The following is a 16,951-nucleotide window of genomic DNA, read 5'->3' on the forward strand; positions in this document are numbered from 1 at the left end:
GAAAACTCTACACAGAGACGTAGCTGATCGGTTTTCCATAGCCCCAAAAAACATTGCAACTGTCGATCATTGGAGACAAAAACTGGTGGAGTATCATGCGCCAAATGTATCATTGCCCTGTTCGAGAACATGTAGCTCAGCTTTAGCTCATGGCTAAACGTGTCCAATCCGTAGTCTTCAAGAACAAGCTTCACAAGCTTGTCGTGTGTTGTGCTTCCGTCTATCTGCACAACTATACACCCTCTATCGTTGGAGTTAAATACACATCTCTGTGTCTTTATCCAATTACCGGACACAACTAGTACCGGAACTGGATCCATGAAAGATAATGAAGAACAAGGTGGAGAAGAAGTAGAAGAACAAGGTGAAGAAGAAAGTGAAGAAGAAGTAGAAGAACAAGTAGAATAAGAAGCTAAATAGTTCACTTATTAACCAGTTGAAGAACAAGAGTCGAACGACGTTTGTATTTCCGGAGAAAAAAGATGATGACATGGAATGCTGACATGGATGCTGCGTCCGACGTGGCAAGTCAGCCATCAAACAATACCATAACTCAGCCTAAATAAAACTCAGCCACATCATGAAAAACATTACAGTAATTAAATAGCAAAAAAATTGCTGTCAAATTCAGCCGCTTCATCAGCTGAAAATATATAACTCAGCCGTATCGTTTGATAAGTCAGTCGTAACTGAATAACATTCTAGTAATTAATCTTTGCTGATAAGTCAGCCGTCAAACGACTGAATTGTACGATAAGTCAACCTATAACGGCTGAGTTATGCTCATAAGTCAGCCGTTTTTCATAACTCAGCCAGTCGGAAAATGGTAACTCAGCCGTGTCGTAGTGACAACTCAGCCAAAATTTTGACAACTCAGCCATGTCGTAGTGATAAATCAGCCAAAATTTTTTGTAGATTCTGGTAATATTACCTAAAATGAGTAACATTTGAGTAGTTTTGATTTTCTTTTAACTTTTATTTTGCTAGCCGATCAAAATGAAATTGTTTGGGTCTTGGGCCCAAAAAATAGTTTGTTGGTAAGACAGTTGGGGAAAACAGCTAATTCCCCCTGAACTTAGTTGTTTTATCGTATTCATACACAGATCTTTGAAGTGTGCCTAAAACTACATGAACTTAACTAAAATTTGAATTTTCCACATGAACTATCGAAATCAAGCCAAAACCATCAAATTGAGTAATGGTGTTACTGTTCCGTTAATATATGATGACTGGATGCCACACTGGACCCTTAAACGATGTCGTTTTATTGTTTTGTGAAAAAAAAATCAATTTGTTCAGAATAGGCAGTTGAACCCCCAACCTCTAATACTCACGACCAACCATAAAATCAGCTGAACTACAGTAGCTTTTCGTTGAAAATGAAATGGATAAAAAATATATCTAAGACAACGCAGAAATTATTAAAAAAAAAAAAGGAAACCCTTTTCTCTGCTTTTGTTTTCTCTTCTCCGATAACATTGCGACTTTGACTGTTGATTTTTCATGGATTGGATCAAGAATTGAGATTTTTTTGTTAGTTTAGATCAAAATTGATTAAAATCATGTATAAAATCCGATCCTTAATAGCTGAACTTGATTTTATATAAAAAAAATTGTAACTGAAATTGAATTGGGTGATAAATTTCTCAGCTCTTGATATCCTAATTTGAAATTAACCTCTGCAGTTGATATATGACATCCTGATTTGAAATTAAGAAAACTTAATCGTCATAAATATCGTCATAAATTAAGAAAACTTAATCGTCATAATTGTTGAAGACACGGCGAAAGAAGTGCGTAGATACAAGAAAACGAAGATCAGGGGGGGGGGGGAGGGGGAGAGAAGAAAGGATAAGCTGAGATAGTTCATGTGGAAAATTCAAATTTTAGTTAAGTTCATGTAGTTTTAGGCAGACTCCAAATATCTGTGTATGAATACGATAAAACAACTAAGTTCGGGGGGAGGGGGAATTAGCCGTTTCCCAAAACAGTTGCATGAACCAAAAGAGTAAATCCGCTTAAAGACTCACCTGGATTAAATCCGGTTTTCAGATTTATAAAAATTTCGTCGATAAACCACAATCGTTTGTGTTTTTGTCGGATTTGTTTTAGTTATGGGAATTTTTTTGTTATCAAACTTCTGAATCAAATCAAACCAAGAATTCCTCAAAATAGAAATTTGTTAGAAATACCCTTTTTATACCTATTTCCAAAATATCCCATTTTTTGGCTATTTTCATTTTTGCCTTTTTTTTAATGATCATTTTACCCTTACATGAAAATTAATTTAATTAATAAAATGAAAAACAAAACTTTCCGACATATTTTCCCGCCAAATTTCTTTTGTCAAAAAAATTTAGACAAAAAGTTTTAACAAAAAAAAATTCCCCCCAAAATTTTTTTACAAAGCTCTTAAAAGGGTTTTAAAAGGTTTAAAACCTTGTAAAAAACTTTAAAAGCGTTTACTTTACAAGGTTTTTAAAAGGTTATTATTAAAAAAATCTCTTAAAAACCTTTTAAAAATCTTTTAAAAGCCTTTTAAAACATTTTAAAAGCCTTTTAAAAACATTTTAAAAGCTTTTTAACAACCTTGTAAATGCTTTTAAAAACCTTGTAAACTCTTTTAAAAGGTTTTATTAAAGCGGTTACAAGGTTTTTCAAATATATAAAATTCTAAATTTTTGGCGGGAAATCTAATTTTGTAATTTTGGTGAGAGTTTTTTTTGGCGGGAAAAAATATTATGGAGTGAAAAAATTTCATTTTTTGGCGGGAAAATATTTTCAATTTTGATGACTGTACATTCTTGCTGTCACTCAAAGAAAAGGTAATTTGGTCATTTTGTACATAAAAATGGATAGTTTTAAAAATGGTCAACATGGAGGGGTATTTTAAAAAAGGAGCATTTTTGAGAATGCCCCAATTTTAATTTTCTTGACTATTTTTGATTGATTAGTTATTGTTGGATGTGACTAATATATCTATCAAAATTTAGCATTTGTAATTTTGTATCTTTTAACAAATTATAAGTACAATATTTTGTATATCATTAGACTGCATACTTGCAAATTATTTGAATTATCAAACGTTGGGATTTTTTTTTTTACCACATAGTTTACAATTCTTTCCTACATTAACATATAAATGGTGCTCATACAAATAATGCATCTTAAGTATACATTTTTTCCTCAAAAAGTAAAATATCTCTTAAGACTCTTTTTTGTACTAGTGTCTTCTATTAGGGGCAGAACATTTTTCCTTTAGACCTTTCTATCCAGTTCAAGTTACTTTTCACAGTTTTCTCGAGTTCTTGACAAGAGTTCATCAGAATTAAGCTTCCAGAAAAATCTAAAAATGGTATTTTCTTGCTTAATCTTAGTTTCTATCTGTTCTTGTGTTGGGTAGTCTTCGGATCGAGTAAGGAAAATGTTTTTAGTTGCTTTCAAGTTCTTAGATCTCAGATCTATTTGGTTAATCACCAGCAAAAGAGATGTCTTCTACTATGGATAGAGCTTTGATGGAGATGTATCTAGAGGAAGAAGATGTTCCCTTTGATATGCCAGCTCTACCTGAATTCTCATCTTCCGAAAGAAATGTTTTAAACTTGATTGGTCGCACTCTCAACCCTGAAGCTCAGCCCATGGACCAATTGATTCGTTGTATGCTAAGAAAGTGGCAGAAGGTTGGTAGGTGTAGAGGTGTCGCTCTATCAAAAGAAAAGTTTCAGTTTTTCTTCAACTCTGAGCATGACCTGGTGGAAGTTATAGAGAAAGGTTTACACACCTTCAATGAATGGACTATCATGGTGGATAGATGGTCTGAGAATCCTCCAGATAATTTCCTACAGTTCACGCCCATCTGGATCCAAATGTGAAATTTACCGATAAACTTCTATACTAAAGAGGCTCTCACTGCGTTAGGGAAGCAGATTGGACAAGTTTTAGAGGTGGCTTTTGATACGGAGAAGCCACAACTTCAGGAGTTTGTCAGAGCTAAAGTTCTCTTTGATGTCTCGAGACCTCTTCGAAGAACAAAAGTGGTTAATCTACCTAAGGGGGAAACAGCCTCAGTTTACTTTGAGTATGAAAGTGTTCAGAAAAGGTGTTTCGAATGCCAAAGGATGACGCATGATAATGTTTCCTGCCCCTTAACTCTGATGAAGAAGCAATTAGAGGCTGATGCAAGTAGAGCGGGAACTCCGATAGTGAAAGTTAAGAAAGCTCCAGTTTTGAAGGAGTCAGATCCACTGTCCGGGGTGCTTAAAGAAGATCAAGTGGGGATTGATCCTAATACAGGGAGACCTAGAATCGCTCCTATGGTATTGGAAGGAATGAGGCAGTATTTAAGAGTAGCAAATGAGGAGGAAAAGCTCTTAAGGATGAATAAAGTTAAATCGTCGGTCAGTGCGGTGGAAAAGGATCCTCTAGCAAAAAAAGTCCATCTTAAGGTTGGAGCCTTTGCCAATATTTCACCAAGAACTGTCCAAAGGAAAGGAATGGTTTTCAGTTATGAAAAGGCTTCAGGAAAAGACAGGGATCCGGGAGATCTTGAGATGGTTAATCCCACTTTATCATCGCCTTCTCAGAGACCAAGTCGCTTTTGGCAGATGGAAGCTGACCTATCCTTCTCAGCAGAAGATTCAGGTAATTTATTGGCTTTGTCTCAACCGTTTCAGAACAATTCAACGGTTTATGGACCTAGCTCTTTTGTAGCAGGGTCCTCGGGGATTGTCTCGAATAAACCAAAGACAAAGACCAGGAATAGACCAACTAAGAGCAATAGGAAACATAAACCAGCGGCTTTAATCTTGGCCAGTGATAAAGAGGAGCCGGTTGAAGGATTGCAGAAGGGGATGAAGAAAAAAAAAAAAAAAGCAGACATTGTGGATACAAGCACTGTTAAATTTGCAAAGCTTAACCCTCAAGAGGTGATCCCAAAGGGGGGATTGCTTAAACTCCAATGAGCATCATCAGTTGGAATTGTCAAAGATTGGGACGGTATCATGATTTGACAATTCCTCGTCTTAGGGAGATGCGTAAAAAGTACTTCCCGGAGATGTTGTTCTTGATGGAAACGATGCACAATAGAGATGTGTTGGTGGACTTACAAGTATGGTTAGGCTACGACCAAGTATATACGGTGGAGCCGATAGGTAAATGTGGAGGTCTGGCTCTGTTTTGGAAAAGTAGTGTAAAGGTGGACATCAAGTTTGTAGATAAAAATTTGCTAGATGCTCAAGTACAGTTTGGAGCATTCAACTTCTTTGTTTCTTTTGTTTATGGAGATCCGGATAAGAAAAAAAGAGGGGCTGTTTGGGAGAGAATCTCTAGGATTGGCTGTGGAAGAAGAGATAGATGGTGTATGTTTGGAGATTTTAATGATCTCCTACATAATGGTGGATCAAGAAGAAGCGATAAAGAATTCACACCCTTTATCGATATGATTAAAGTTTGTGCTATGTCTGAACTACCAAGCCAAGGGAATAGGTTCACTTGGGCAGGGCGAAGAGGTGAACATTGGATCCAATGCAGATTAGACAGAGCCTTTGGTAATGATGATTGGTTCAAACAATTCTCAGCCTCAAATCAATCCTTCCTAGAACTGAGAGGATCTGATCACAGACCGGTTCTGATAAAGCTAATGTCTTCTCAAGATTCCTACAGAGGTCAATTTAGGTTTGATAGAAGATTTCTTCACAAAAAAGGAGTAAAAGAAGCTATCTGTAAATCCTGGAATTTGGGAAGGGAAGGAATCAACTTATCGGTGGCAGACAGAATGAGAGCTTGCAGAAGATCTCTAAGCGATTGGAAGAGGAAAAATTCCATGAATTCGCAAGATAAGATCCAGAAGTTGGAAGCGTCCCTAGAGGCAGAACAATCGCGGGTTTGGCCAGGTACTCAAAGGGTTGCTTTTCTTAAAAAAGATTTAGCTAAAGCTTATAGAGAAGAGGAAGCTTATTGGAAACAAAAAAACAGACATAAATGGTTAAGATGTGGGAATAGAAACTCCAAGTTTTTCCATGCATCAGTGAAGTTAAACAGACAAAGGAAAAGAATTGAGAAGCTAAAGGATATAAACGAGAATTTTCAGGTTTCAAAGGCTGCTAAAGGTGAAGTTGTAGCAGCTTATTTCCAAAATCTCTTTACTTCGTCAAATCCTTCTAGCTTCAAAAATTGGTTTGAGGGCCTTACACCAAGGGTGACAAATGAAATGAATGTTAGGTTGACGAAAAAGGTCAGTATTCAGGAGATCAAAGAAGCTGTTTTCTCAATTAAACCAGCCAGTGCCCCAGGTCCTCATGGGATGTCAGCACTATTTTTCCAACAGTATTGGTCAACAGTAGGCGTTCAAGTCTCTATAGAGGTGCAAAATTTCTTCCTCAATGGTGTGCTCCCTTCGTAATGGAATTTTACTCATCTTTTTCTGATACCAAAATACCTTACACTCTGATGAGATGGCTAATCTTAGGCCTATAAGTCTTTGCTCGGTCCTTTACAAAATCATCTCAAAGATTTTAGTAAAGAGATTACAACCGTGGCTACCGGAAATAGTTTCAGAGACTCAATCTGCCTTTGTAGCTGAAAGGTTAATCTCAGATAACATTTTAGTTGCTCATGAGCTGGTGCATAGCCTAAAGGTTAACCCAAGGATTTCTGAGGAATTCATGGCCGTCAAATCGGATATGTCAAAAGCTTTTGACAGAGTTGAGTGGAGTTACTTGAGATCTCTCTTGTTGGCCCTCGGTTTCCATCAGAAATGGGTAAATTGGATCATGATTTGTGTTTCCACCGTAACTTATTCAGTTCTTATCAACGACAACCCTTTTGCCATGATTTCTCCTCAAAGAGGTCTGAGACAAGGCGATCCGCTATCTCCTTTTCTCTTTGTTTTATGTACAAAAGGATTAACGCTCCTCTTAAACAAAGTTCAATTAGAAGGTAGTCTGGAGGGTATTCAGTTTTCTGATAATGCTCCAATGGTGCACCACTTACTGTTCGCAGATGATAGTCTGTTCACCTGTAAAGCAACGAGAGAGCAAAGCTTAGAATTGCAAAACATTTTGGGAAGGTATGGAGCGGCTGTAGGACAAAAAATTAATTTGGATAAATCTTCCATTACCTTTGGTGCAAACGTTCAAGAGCAGACCAGAGTAATATCAAAGCTTGTTTGGGTATTTCGGCTGAAGGAGGTGCAGGAGTTTACCTTGGTCTTCCAGAATATTTCAGTGGATCGAAGGTTGCTATGCTAGATTACTTAAAAGACAGATTGAAGACAAAGCTTTCAAGTTGGGATAACAGAAGTTTGTCTCAGGGAGGGAAAGAGGTTCTTCTCAAATCAGTGGCTCTTTCAATGCCAGTGTTTGCCATGTCGTGCTTCAAGTTGCCAAAGAACACTTGTGAAAATCTGGAAAGTGCTATGGCCTCTTTCTGGTGGAACTCGTGTGAGCATTCTAGGAAAATCCATTAGCAAAGCTGGGAGAAACTGTGCTTATCAAAGGATCTTGGCAGTCTAGGTTTCAGGAACATGCATTCAATCAACAAGCTTTTTTGGCAAAACAAGCATGGAGACTTCTGAAATCTCCAAATTGTCTTTTGTCCCGCCTTTTGAAAAGCAGATACTATGAAAACATAGGGTTCTTAGACGCTACTTTGCAACAAAGACCTTCTTTCGGATGGAGGAGTATTCTGTTTGGAAGGGAGCTCCTGATTAAAGGTTTGACAAAGAAAGTAGGAAATGGAAAATCCATGTTTGTCTGATAAGAGCCGTGGATTAACGATAATGGTTTTCAGGCTCCTTGGAGAAAAAACCAATTTTTCGATGTTGGGTTAAAGGTTAGCTCTTTGATTGATCCTAACATGGGTTTCTCGAATAGAGATATTCTCGAAGACTTGTTTTGCCACAGGACATCGCTAGAATCACAACAATAAAACCAGTGGTTTCAGAGGAAGACTATTATGTCGGGCAGCGTAATAAAAGTGGAGATTTCTCGGTGAAATCGGTGTATTGGCTAGCAGATCAAGAGAACAGTAGATCATTGATACAAGAAGCTTCTATTCAACCTTCTACCCTTGAATTGAAAAGAAAGGTTTGGAACCTTCAGACCAATCCAAAATTGAAAGTCTTCCTGTTAAAAGTCTTGAGTGGTATCTTACCAATGGCGATAAACTTAAATGGCAGAGGCATGAGGGTGGATGATAACTGTCAGGTATGTGGGGAGGCTGGTGAATCAACTAACCACACTTTGTTCCTCTGTTCTCTGTCCAGGCAGGTTTGGGCGTTATCAGATTATCCCTCCCCCTTAGAGGGTTTTCAAGTTGGATCGTGATGAAACCATGGCCAGCTCAACCAAAACACATGGACTTGAGGACCAGCTTGAACCCGAGAAAGCATTAGAGGAGCAGCTTGAACCTGAGGAAGCACCGGAGGACCAGCTTGAACCAGAGGAAGCACCGGAGAAACAGCTTGTACCAGCGGAAGCATCGGAGGAAACACTGATCGTCCCGGCGGGTCCTATAACAAGGTTACGGTCTAAGAGGTTCAACCAAGCCATCAATGCAATACTTAAGGAGTTGGACAAGAAGCTAGAAGACGTGACTCAAACCACATTAACCGTGCTCACAGCTCAAGGTGCTCGGTAAAGGATAAAGTGTTACTTTGGTGCTCTTTTTCCCTTGGTCAAGTTTTGTCCCATTGGGTTTTCTTGACAAGGTTTTTAATGAGGCCTAAGTAACATTTTTAGACCCACTTCGCCAGCCCAAGTCATGGTCCAAGGTCAAATACAAAAGCCTTGGCCCATTTTCTATCTTTTCTCTTATTCAAACTTGCATTTAATGTTTTGTAATTTCCTAGACATTATGCATGAGCTAGACCTTGGAAAAGCTCTTGCATGATTTCCTAGGCCTTTATTTCTCTCCTCTATCTCGTCCACCCCTTCTCCTATAAAAAGACAATGTAACTCTTCTTTGTAAACCATCAAACATTTTAATCAAAAACTTCTTTCTACTTGTTTGATCTGAAGAGTGTGTAATATCTTCTCAACTTGTTTATTTTTTAGTGTGTCATATCTAAGATATATCTAATCCTGTAGTTTGATCTGAAGAGACTTTCACCTCTCTTGGAAGTACATCTCAATTCCCCTTCAAATCCGCTGCATTCCACCTATTTCACCTTCATCGCCATTCATCTCTCCATTCCGCTGCATCTTCAATCCATTGATCATCATCAATCCGTCTGTTTATCTTCAAGATCTTGCAAGTGTGTTCTTGAGAGCAGATTCCTTGCCAGGAGTCTATCATGTGGTATCAGAGCAACCACTTTGCAACCAGGTTTTGAAATTCCAATCGTCACTTTCAGTTTTTCCCAGATTTTTCGTTTATCTTACGAGAGTTTTATAAAATGTTTTACTCGTTCAAAAATTACAAACTCAACTGTTTTAGAACCAGGAACGGGTCTAGTATTTTTGAAAATTGATTTGAGAATTTTTGGATTCGTTTTCATAATTTTCCCAGATCTGTTTTCATTTACGCGTTTTTGGAACTATTTACTGGTGGATGTTTGTTTTCTTTGCAGGTACCATGGTGACGTTGGAAGAGGAAGAGTCATCTACATCCAGTCTTGAAAGGAGGATTCTTAAGTCTGCCACCGCAGCTATGACATCCATACTTGATGCAAGACTTGGCGATCTACACTTGAATCAAACCAACCCAGAACCAAATCAGCGTCGAAGGCAACACCAGGATCTTAAACCCAAGCCACCAGATGACACATCTAGATCAACCTGGAGCAGCTTACAGAAAACCTCTCATACTCCCAAATCTAAATATGTGGTTCATTCTAAAATCTCTTTAGCTCATAAACTCTATAAATTTGCAGGAAAAGGAGATTACCTTGAATGGGAGAAACACATGGAGGATTGGTTCTACTACAATGATATCCCAAGAAATGAAAGATTAGCTTTTGCACTTACCCAACTCACAGGAGACGCTTACAAATGGTGGTTGCAAGAAGTTGATGACCGTTGGTATTACAAGGAGCCAAATATCACATTGTGGAGAGATCTTAAGAAGCTTCTAAGGAACAAGTATGCTCCACAAGCGCTACACCGTACTGCCCAAGCCAATGTCACAATCCAAGCAGTTCCTGAAAAGAAACCAGTCAAAATACCAGCCCAAAAGAAAAACCCAACATCTGTGGAGGCTAAGGCGCAATCATATCTTCTTGAGGCATTAACCAAGTACTTTAAACTTGAAAAGAAGAAGACTAAGTCAACATCTCAACCAAAGAAGGTCCCTGAACAGATTAACGTTCAAGAGCAAAATCTAAAATCATCGCTTGAATCAAGTAGGGAACCAAAGCAATGTAAGTCTTCTACACTTTCAAAATCCAAGTAACTGTTCAAGGTTTAGAAAATTTCAATTCTTGTATGATGCACTTGTCTTTGCCCAAAAGTGTTGAGATAGGTACAGATTTTAATGGAGGACAATGGAAGCAAAGGAAGAACAGCTCAGAGACGGACCCAAGGAGAAACAGCTTGGAGAAGAAGCCAAGGAGAGACAGTTCATTGCTGAGGATGATGTTGTTATACCAACTGGACCTATGACTCTATCTCAAGCTAAGTGTGATCTTTCTTTTATCCAATCTGATTTTGTGCTTGAAAAACTAACCCTTTGTGAACCGGAGCAACCGAGTAGCATTATTTCCTTTTTACAGGTTGAGGAAGAAGAATCACTAGAAACAACACAAATCAGTTTTCCATTGATTAGTGATTTGGAGCAGAACAACATTGTGCCAAACCCAACCCCTATACCATATCTTTGTGACTATCCAAGAAAGCACTGTAAGGAAATTGATTTGGTTAGGACAGATCCTAATTATTTTGTGATGCTTTCTGCTCAAGATGAAAAACGTTTTGGTTTAGAAAATGTGAAAGAATTTTGTGTTTCAAAATCTGTTTTTAACAAAATGATTCCAAGTTTGAAACATTTGCATTTAAAAAGTTCTTTAAGCCAAAAGGGTTGTTACTTGAAAAGTTTCTTGAATTTAACTCTTCTTTTAGAGTTTCTTTGAGTAGCATTGTGATTGAGCCGTTTGGAACTAAAACTGAGCATGTAATGGATAAACCTTTTTCTAAAATGAGTTATTTAGTTGAAAAAGAGTTGTGTGAGTTTAAACTGTTCAATGAGCTTTGGAAACCAATTGTGAAAGATCAAGTTTTTGATTTCTCTATTTCAAGTATAATGCACTTGTTCTTTCCCATGATTGCTACGAAAGGAACAGGTTACATGAAGGAGCAAAATTACTTTGGAGAAGAAAGATGTTCTGTTCAAATCAAGGAGAAACCACCAGATATATGCCAACAAATGATTTATCATTTTGGAGTTAGAAGCTGGAAGTATTTCAGAAAAAACATTATGATCACCAAAGGATGCTCCATTCTAAAACTCTATTTTGATTACAACTACATGAATATCTGTTTGATCTTTTCCTATGTGCCTAAACTGTTTCCTTTTGATGTAGGAGATCTTGCGGAGCATGGAAAAATAGTGAAAGCTTACTTAACGCTCAAAGATGAACCACCTGATGCAACACTTGTGCTCATACCAAACTGTCATAAGATAAGTATTTTTATTATCAAGGATACTTTTATCCAAGATCACACAGATATGATTCGCTTGTCTTTGTCAAAAGAGCCAAATACAGATTTTAGAGTGGTCAAGAAGCGCATAATCAAAACCGAAAAGAAAGTGGGAGACAAAAGATTTAAGCCACCTGATTTGGATCAAGATGAGCACCAAGATATCAGCAGCTTCATACTAATCCAAGAAGAACCGCCAGATCCACTTCCATTAATCATGATGAGCATTGATCATACCCAAGGCATTATCCAGCTAAGTAATTCCTTAACCCAATTTTTTTCTCATGATGCTAGAGCTTTGATTATCAGTTTGTTACATTCAGAAAATCATGGGAAAGGGTTAGGTTTATTCAAAGAAAATTCTGAACATGACAAGGATAGTGTTTTGTACCAAGCTAGGATATATTTTCATGTTTATAGTGAATCCATGACTATAATGACACACTTGATCTTTGCCAAAGGTATTGACAACTTTGCAGGTACAAAAGAGGAGCCCCCAGATTTAGCAGTTCTTTCGTCCAAAATCTTTGTGAGAACCGGCATTGGAGATATTTTGATGCATGATCATAAATCCTGGTTGTTTTAGGATGATCTTTGAGGTTGACGAACAACTAATGGTACACTTGAGGAGTAAACAATTTCCAGCTGAAAAGGAGTCAAAACTAATGCCAAAGATTGATGGACCATTCACTCTGCTCAAAAGAATAAACAACAATGCCTACCAAGTCGACCTCCAAGGTAAGTATAAAGTTAGTGGTAGTTTCAATGTTTCTGATCTTTTTCCTTATTGTGCAGATAATTCGGATTTGAGGTCAAATCCTTTTCAAGTGGGAGAGGATGATGAAACCATGGCCAGCTCAACCAAACCACACGGACGTGAGGACCAGCTTGAACCCGAGCAAGAATTAGAGGAGCAGATTGAACCTGAGGAAGCACCGGAGGACCAGCTTGAACCAGAGGAAGCACCAGAGAAACAGCTTGTACCAGCGGAAGCATCGGAGGAAGCATTGATCGTCCCGGCGGGTCCTATAACAAGGTCACGGTCTAAGAGGTTCAACCAAGCCATCAATGCAATACTTAAGGAGTTGGACAAGAAGCTAGAAGACATGACTCAAACCACATTCACCATGCTCACAGCTCAAGGTGCTCGGTAAAGGATAAAGTGTTACTTTGGTGCTCTTTTTCCCTTGGTCAAGTTTTGTCCCATTGGGTTTTCTTGACAAGGTTTTTAATGAGGCCTAAGTAACATTTTTAGACCCCTTTTGCCAGCCCAAGTCGTGGTCCAAGGTCAAATACAAAAGCCTTGGCCCATTTTCTATCTTTTCTCTTTAACAAACTTGCATTTAATGTTTTGTAATTTCCTAGACACTATGCATGAGCTAGACCTTGGAAAAGCTCTTGCATGATTTCCTATGCCTTTATTTCTCTCCTCTATCTCGTCCACCCCTTCTCCTATAAAAAGACAATGTAACTCTTCTTTGTAAACCATCAAACATTTTAATCAAAAACTTCTTTCTACTTGTTTGATCTGAGGAGTGTGTAATATCTTCTCAAATTGTTTATTTCTTAGTGTGTCATATCTAAGATATATCCAAGCCTGTAGTCTAAGAGACTTTCACCTCTCTTGGAAGTACATCTCAATTCCCCTTCAAATCCGTTGCATTCCACCTATTTCACCTTCATCGTCGTTCATCTCTCCATTCCGCTGCATCTTCAATCCATTGATCATCATCAATCCGTCTGTTTATCTTCAAGACCTTGCAAGTGTGTTCTTGGGAGCAGATTCCTTGCCAGGAGTTTATCAGATCGGTTTATTCCAATATATACCATCTTCTTGAAAACAAAGACAACTTATTATGGCCCCATGACCTTAGGAGAAGTTTTCAATGGATTCTTTGGAGAATATGGAAAAACAGGAATGCTTTAATCTTTGAGGGTTCCTCCTTCACTCCTTTGGAGACTGTGGTAAAGATTAGAGAGGAGGTCGAGGAATGGTTTGAGGCTCAGATCGTAGTGAGAGAGGATGGGAGCTTTGAGGAAACAAACCAAACAGTTAGTGTGCAGATCTCGGTTACTATACGCAGAAGGTGGGAAAAACCTCCTTTATCTTGGCTAAAGTGTAATCTGGGTTCTTCTTGGTCAAAAAGAAATCACTTGGCAGGAGGAGCTTGGGTTCTAAGAGATGATCAAGGGAATGTACTTCTACATAGTAGGAGAGCTTTTGCGAATATAACAAGTAGAGGAGATGCAACTTTAAGGGTTTTGCTTTGGGATTTGGAAAGCATGGCAAGCCATAATGTTAATAAGATCATCTTCGTCTTGCAAGATAAAGCATTAGTGGGAGCAGTTAATTCTCCAAGGTCTTGGCCAGCTTTTAAACCTCAATCGGTAGCAGTAAAAAGATCTTTAAGACCCTTTTCAGATTGGAGATTGGTAGTAGAAGTTGCTGCAGCAAACAGAGGAGCAAACCTTATTGCTCAAAGTGTCACGAAAGAATCAAAACTTCAATCCTATGTTGCTCAAGGTTATCCGGTTTGGTTTCAAGCTGTATTCCGAGAAGATTTAAGTCTCTCCTCTGTTTGATTGGCAGTTTTTTTTTTTTTGTATTATCCCTATTAGAGGAGAGAGTGTTCTCTGTTGGGATAACTAATGGTTGATTAGTAGATCAGTTTTGTATAGTCTCTCCAGGCATTTTGTGATGGGAGTCTAGGTTAGGCTAACTGCTTTCTCATGTTGTTGAGTTTAGCACTTGTAATTCTCGGATTCCATTGTTGGAAATTAATATATATATAATCTCAGATGACAAAAAAAAAAATATAATATTTGAGATTCTAACCTCAAAATGTTAGCAGAGTTTTCTGATTCTTCTTGAAAGCAAAGTATCATTATCACAGTACATAATAAAATTACTTAACTGCCCTTTCTATTTGAAGGTTTGTTTACTCTGTTTGTAGTCTTTTTTGCTTTTATGTTATTGGACCGATGCATGTGTATGTTTTAATTTAATTTGATGTATGCTTTCTATATTATGTTTTTTTAATAAATGAGAGTCCTACCAAAAAAAAAAAAAATCTCCCAACATTTGTCAACATGAGTGTATATTAAAGTTTGGGTAAGTTGAACCATATCATATGTTTTGGCTTTTGCTTTTTGAAATCCCTAAATTTGTTAAGAGTTTTTATCCATATATTTTCCCTACTTTCAAATTTAAATTCTTTGAAAAGATTAGATAGATTAATTATTTTTGGATGTGAATTTTGTATCTATCAAAATCCAAAAAAAGTTCTCAAATTATATTCTTTAAATTTTTTAGATTGATTAGTTATTTTTGGATGTGAATTTTTTAACTACCACAATTTAGCATTTGTAATTTTGTATATTTGAATCCAATTTTAAGTTTTTTTCGGTAATGGTATGCCATGAGAGTGCATAATTGCAAATTATTTGAATTATCAAGCACACATTCAGAAAATTTGATTTACCAAATTGCATAGTTTGCAATTCTCTTTACTTTAATATATAAATGGTGCGCATAAGACATAGTTTAACCTCAGTACAATTTTGAGATTCACCTCAAAATGTCGGAGGAGCTATTTTTCTCATTCATTTTGAAAGCAAAGTATCATTTTCACATTACATAATAAAAGAAAGATAATATCTATAAAATTTACTTGTAAAATGTTTCAAAAATTGCCTATATTTTTTCACACCACATTCTAAACAAAGGTTTCCAACATAATATTAGGAAGTGATTCTAGTTATTCTCCCTAATTTAAAAATCACAGTTTGAATACATGTGATTTAAAAAAAACCCCAAAGATGTAGCTCGAGTGACTTCGTTCTGTTGCGTCAACATAACTTTTGTATGTGACTTCTCCTCTATAATGTTATCCATCCTAGGCTTGTAAATGATTCAGAGCATGAATGCCTAAAAAAGCTGGACAGTTCGTTTTGTTATGTAATTCACCCCAAGGAGAGAGCTAAATCCCATATTCTTCTTAATCTTCCAGTTCCAGGTTTAGCTGATGAGACTTTAGCCATCTGATCTTCCATTAGTCTCTCCACTTCTGGTCCCATATCGTGGACCATTTTAACTGATTTGGAGAGACGGTTGAGCAAATTCACCAATGCAATCACCTCGTTCCGTTGCAGTTGCAGCTGTTAACTGACCTGATGATATGAATTAACTTCTCATTCAATTTGATTTCTTGGGAGGATGATTGATATTTTATCATCCTCCGGTTAGACTGGTTTGTGGGTTCACTTAATCAGCAAAAATCATAATCTTTGTCTTATGAGAGATCTCATACTATCTTCTTTGTGTAAAATAATAAAAATTAATTAGTAGAAAGCAAATGAAAATGTTTCGAGAGAAAAGATTAATAAAAGACATGTTATTCAGATGATAGGGAAGTAGAAGGCATGTACAATCTAGAGATCGACAGCCTTTTACGACACATGCACACACACACAAACAAGAAGTACAACTTATTACAAGAGTCTAGCATTTTTTTGTCACATACACCACAATTAACAGTACTCTAGGCTGTTTCAAGTGTGGCTTTAGAGCTCTTGGTGCAGAAAGTAGAACATGCCTTAGCACATTGTTCAAGGGCTCCTTTCACAATCTCACTTGCATCTAGTCACCAAAACAAACATTAGAATGGATTAATATGTTTCTTGTCCATTATTCTTACAAGAATACAATGAAAAGGAGCTTGGGGAGTTTGCTTTACCAGAGTTTTTGAGAGTGTTCATGGCACCACAAACGGAAGTTTCACACCCTAACTTGCAGTACTCATTAACAACATCACCTGAGTCAAGAAAAAGAAAAAAAGAATATTGCATCAAAAATTATAAAACCTTGAGCGATCTTTTAACAAATAACATCAAAGACATTTTCCTATTAACCTGAGTTTTCGAGAATGCCGTTTTCCCAGCCGGGAGGGCATGTATCAGATTCTTGACATCCATTCATTGAAATACAATTTTCACTGGAGAAATATCCCAACGCAAGACATATATTAAAAGCAGTTCTAGCTTTGGTGGACGGGCAGCAGGACCTTGCTTCTACTTGAATTTGTGCCATGACGAGACTCATTATGAGCAAACTGAAAATCAAAGTTGTTCCTTTCATCTTTGAATGGTTACTTGTTTTTATCACAAGATGAAGCTTGTATTGATGAAGTGCTCCTGAGACCAGACTTGCTTATATACTAGGAAAAACATTATGACGAGAATTTTAGTTAGCACATGAGAAAAGAGAAAAGTCAAGTAGTTACAAACGTGATTTTTGTGTTTCTTCCTTTCAACCTGCT

The 16,951-nt window shown here is 37.3% G+C and overlaps 3 protein-coding genes and 1 pseudogene across 3 annotated transcripts; 3 read left to right on the forward strand and 1 right to left on the reverse strand.

The window, feature by feature from the left end:
* The first annotated feature begins 3,488 nt into the window (after positions 1-3,488).
* LOC147941185 (uncharacterized) lies at positions 3,489-4,961 on the forward strand. The gene is made up of 2 exons (XM_087458414.1): positions 3,489-3,771; positions 3,901-4,961. The coding sequence occupies exons 1-2, from the start codon at positions 3,489-3,491 to the stop codon at positions 4,959-4,961; spliced, it is 1,344 nt and encodes a 447-aa protein (XP_087314540.1).
* A 3,829-nt stretch (positions 4,962-8,790) lies between these two features.
* On the forward strand, positions 8,791-13,151 carry LOC147941186 (uncharacterized; annotated as a pseudogene).
* On the forward strand, positions 12,865-14,216 carry LOC147941187 (uncharacterized). The gene is made up of 2 exons (XM_087458415.1): positions 12,865-12,875; positions 13,550-14,216. The coding sequence occupies exons 1-2, from the start codon at positions 12,865-12,867 to the stop codon at positions 14,214-14,216; spliced, it is 678 nt and encodes a 225-aa protein (XP_087314541.1).
* Positions 14,217-16,012: 1,796 nt separating this feature from the next.
* LOC104700948 (thionin-2.1) lies at positions 16,013-16,948 on the reverse strand. The gene is made up of 3 exons (XM_010416558.3): positions 16,545-16,948; positions 16,370-16,447; positions 16,013-16,272 (listed from the first exon to the last, which is right to left on the reverse strand). The coding sequence occupies exons 1-3, from the start codon at positions 16,768-16,770 to the stop codon at positions 16,175-16,177; spliced, it is 402 nt and encodes a 133-aa protein (XP_010414860.1). The 5' UTR covers positions 16,771-16,948; the 3' UTR covers positions 16,013-16,174.
* Between the last annotated feature and the right edge of the window lie 3 nt (positions 16,949-16,951).

The sequence above is a fragment of the Camelina sativa genome, chromosome 7 (assembly GCF_030686135.1).
Source record: "Camelina sativa cultivar CO46 ecotype springtype chromosome 7, ASM3068613v1".
Taxonomy (NCBI): Eukaryota; Viridiplantae; Streptophyta; class Magnoliopsida; order Brassicales; family Brassicaceae; genus Camelina; species Camelina sativa.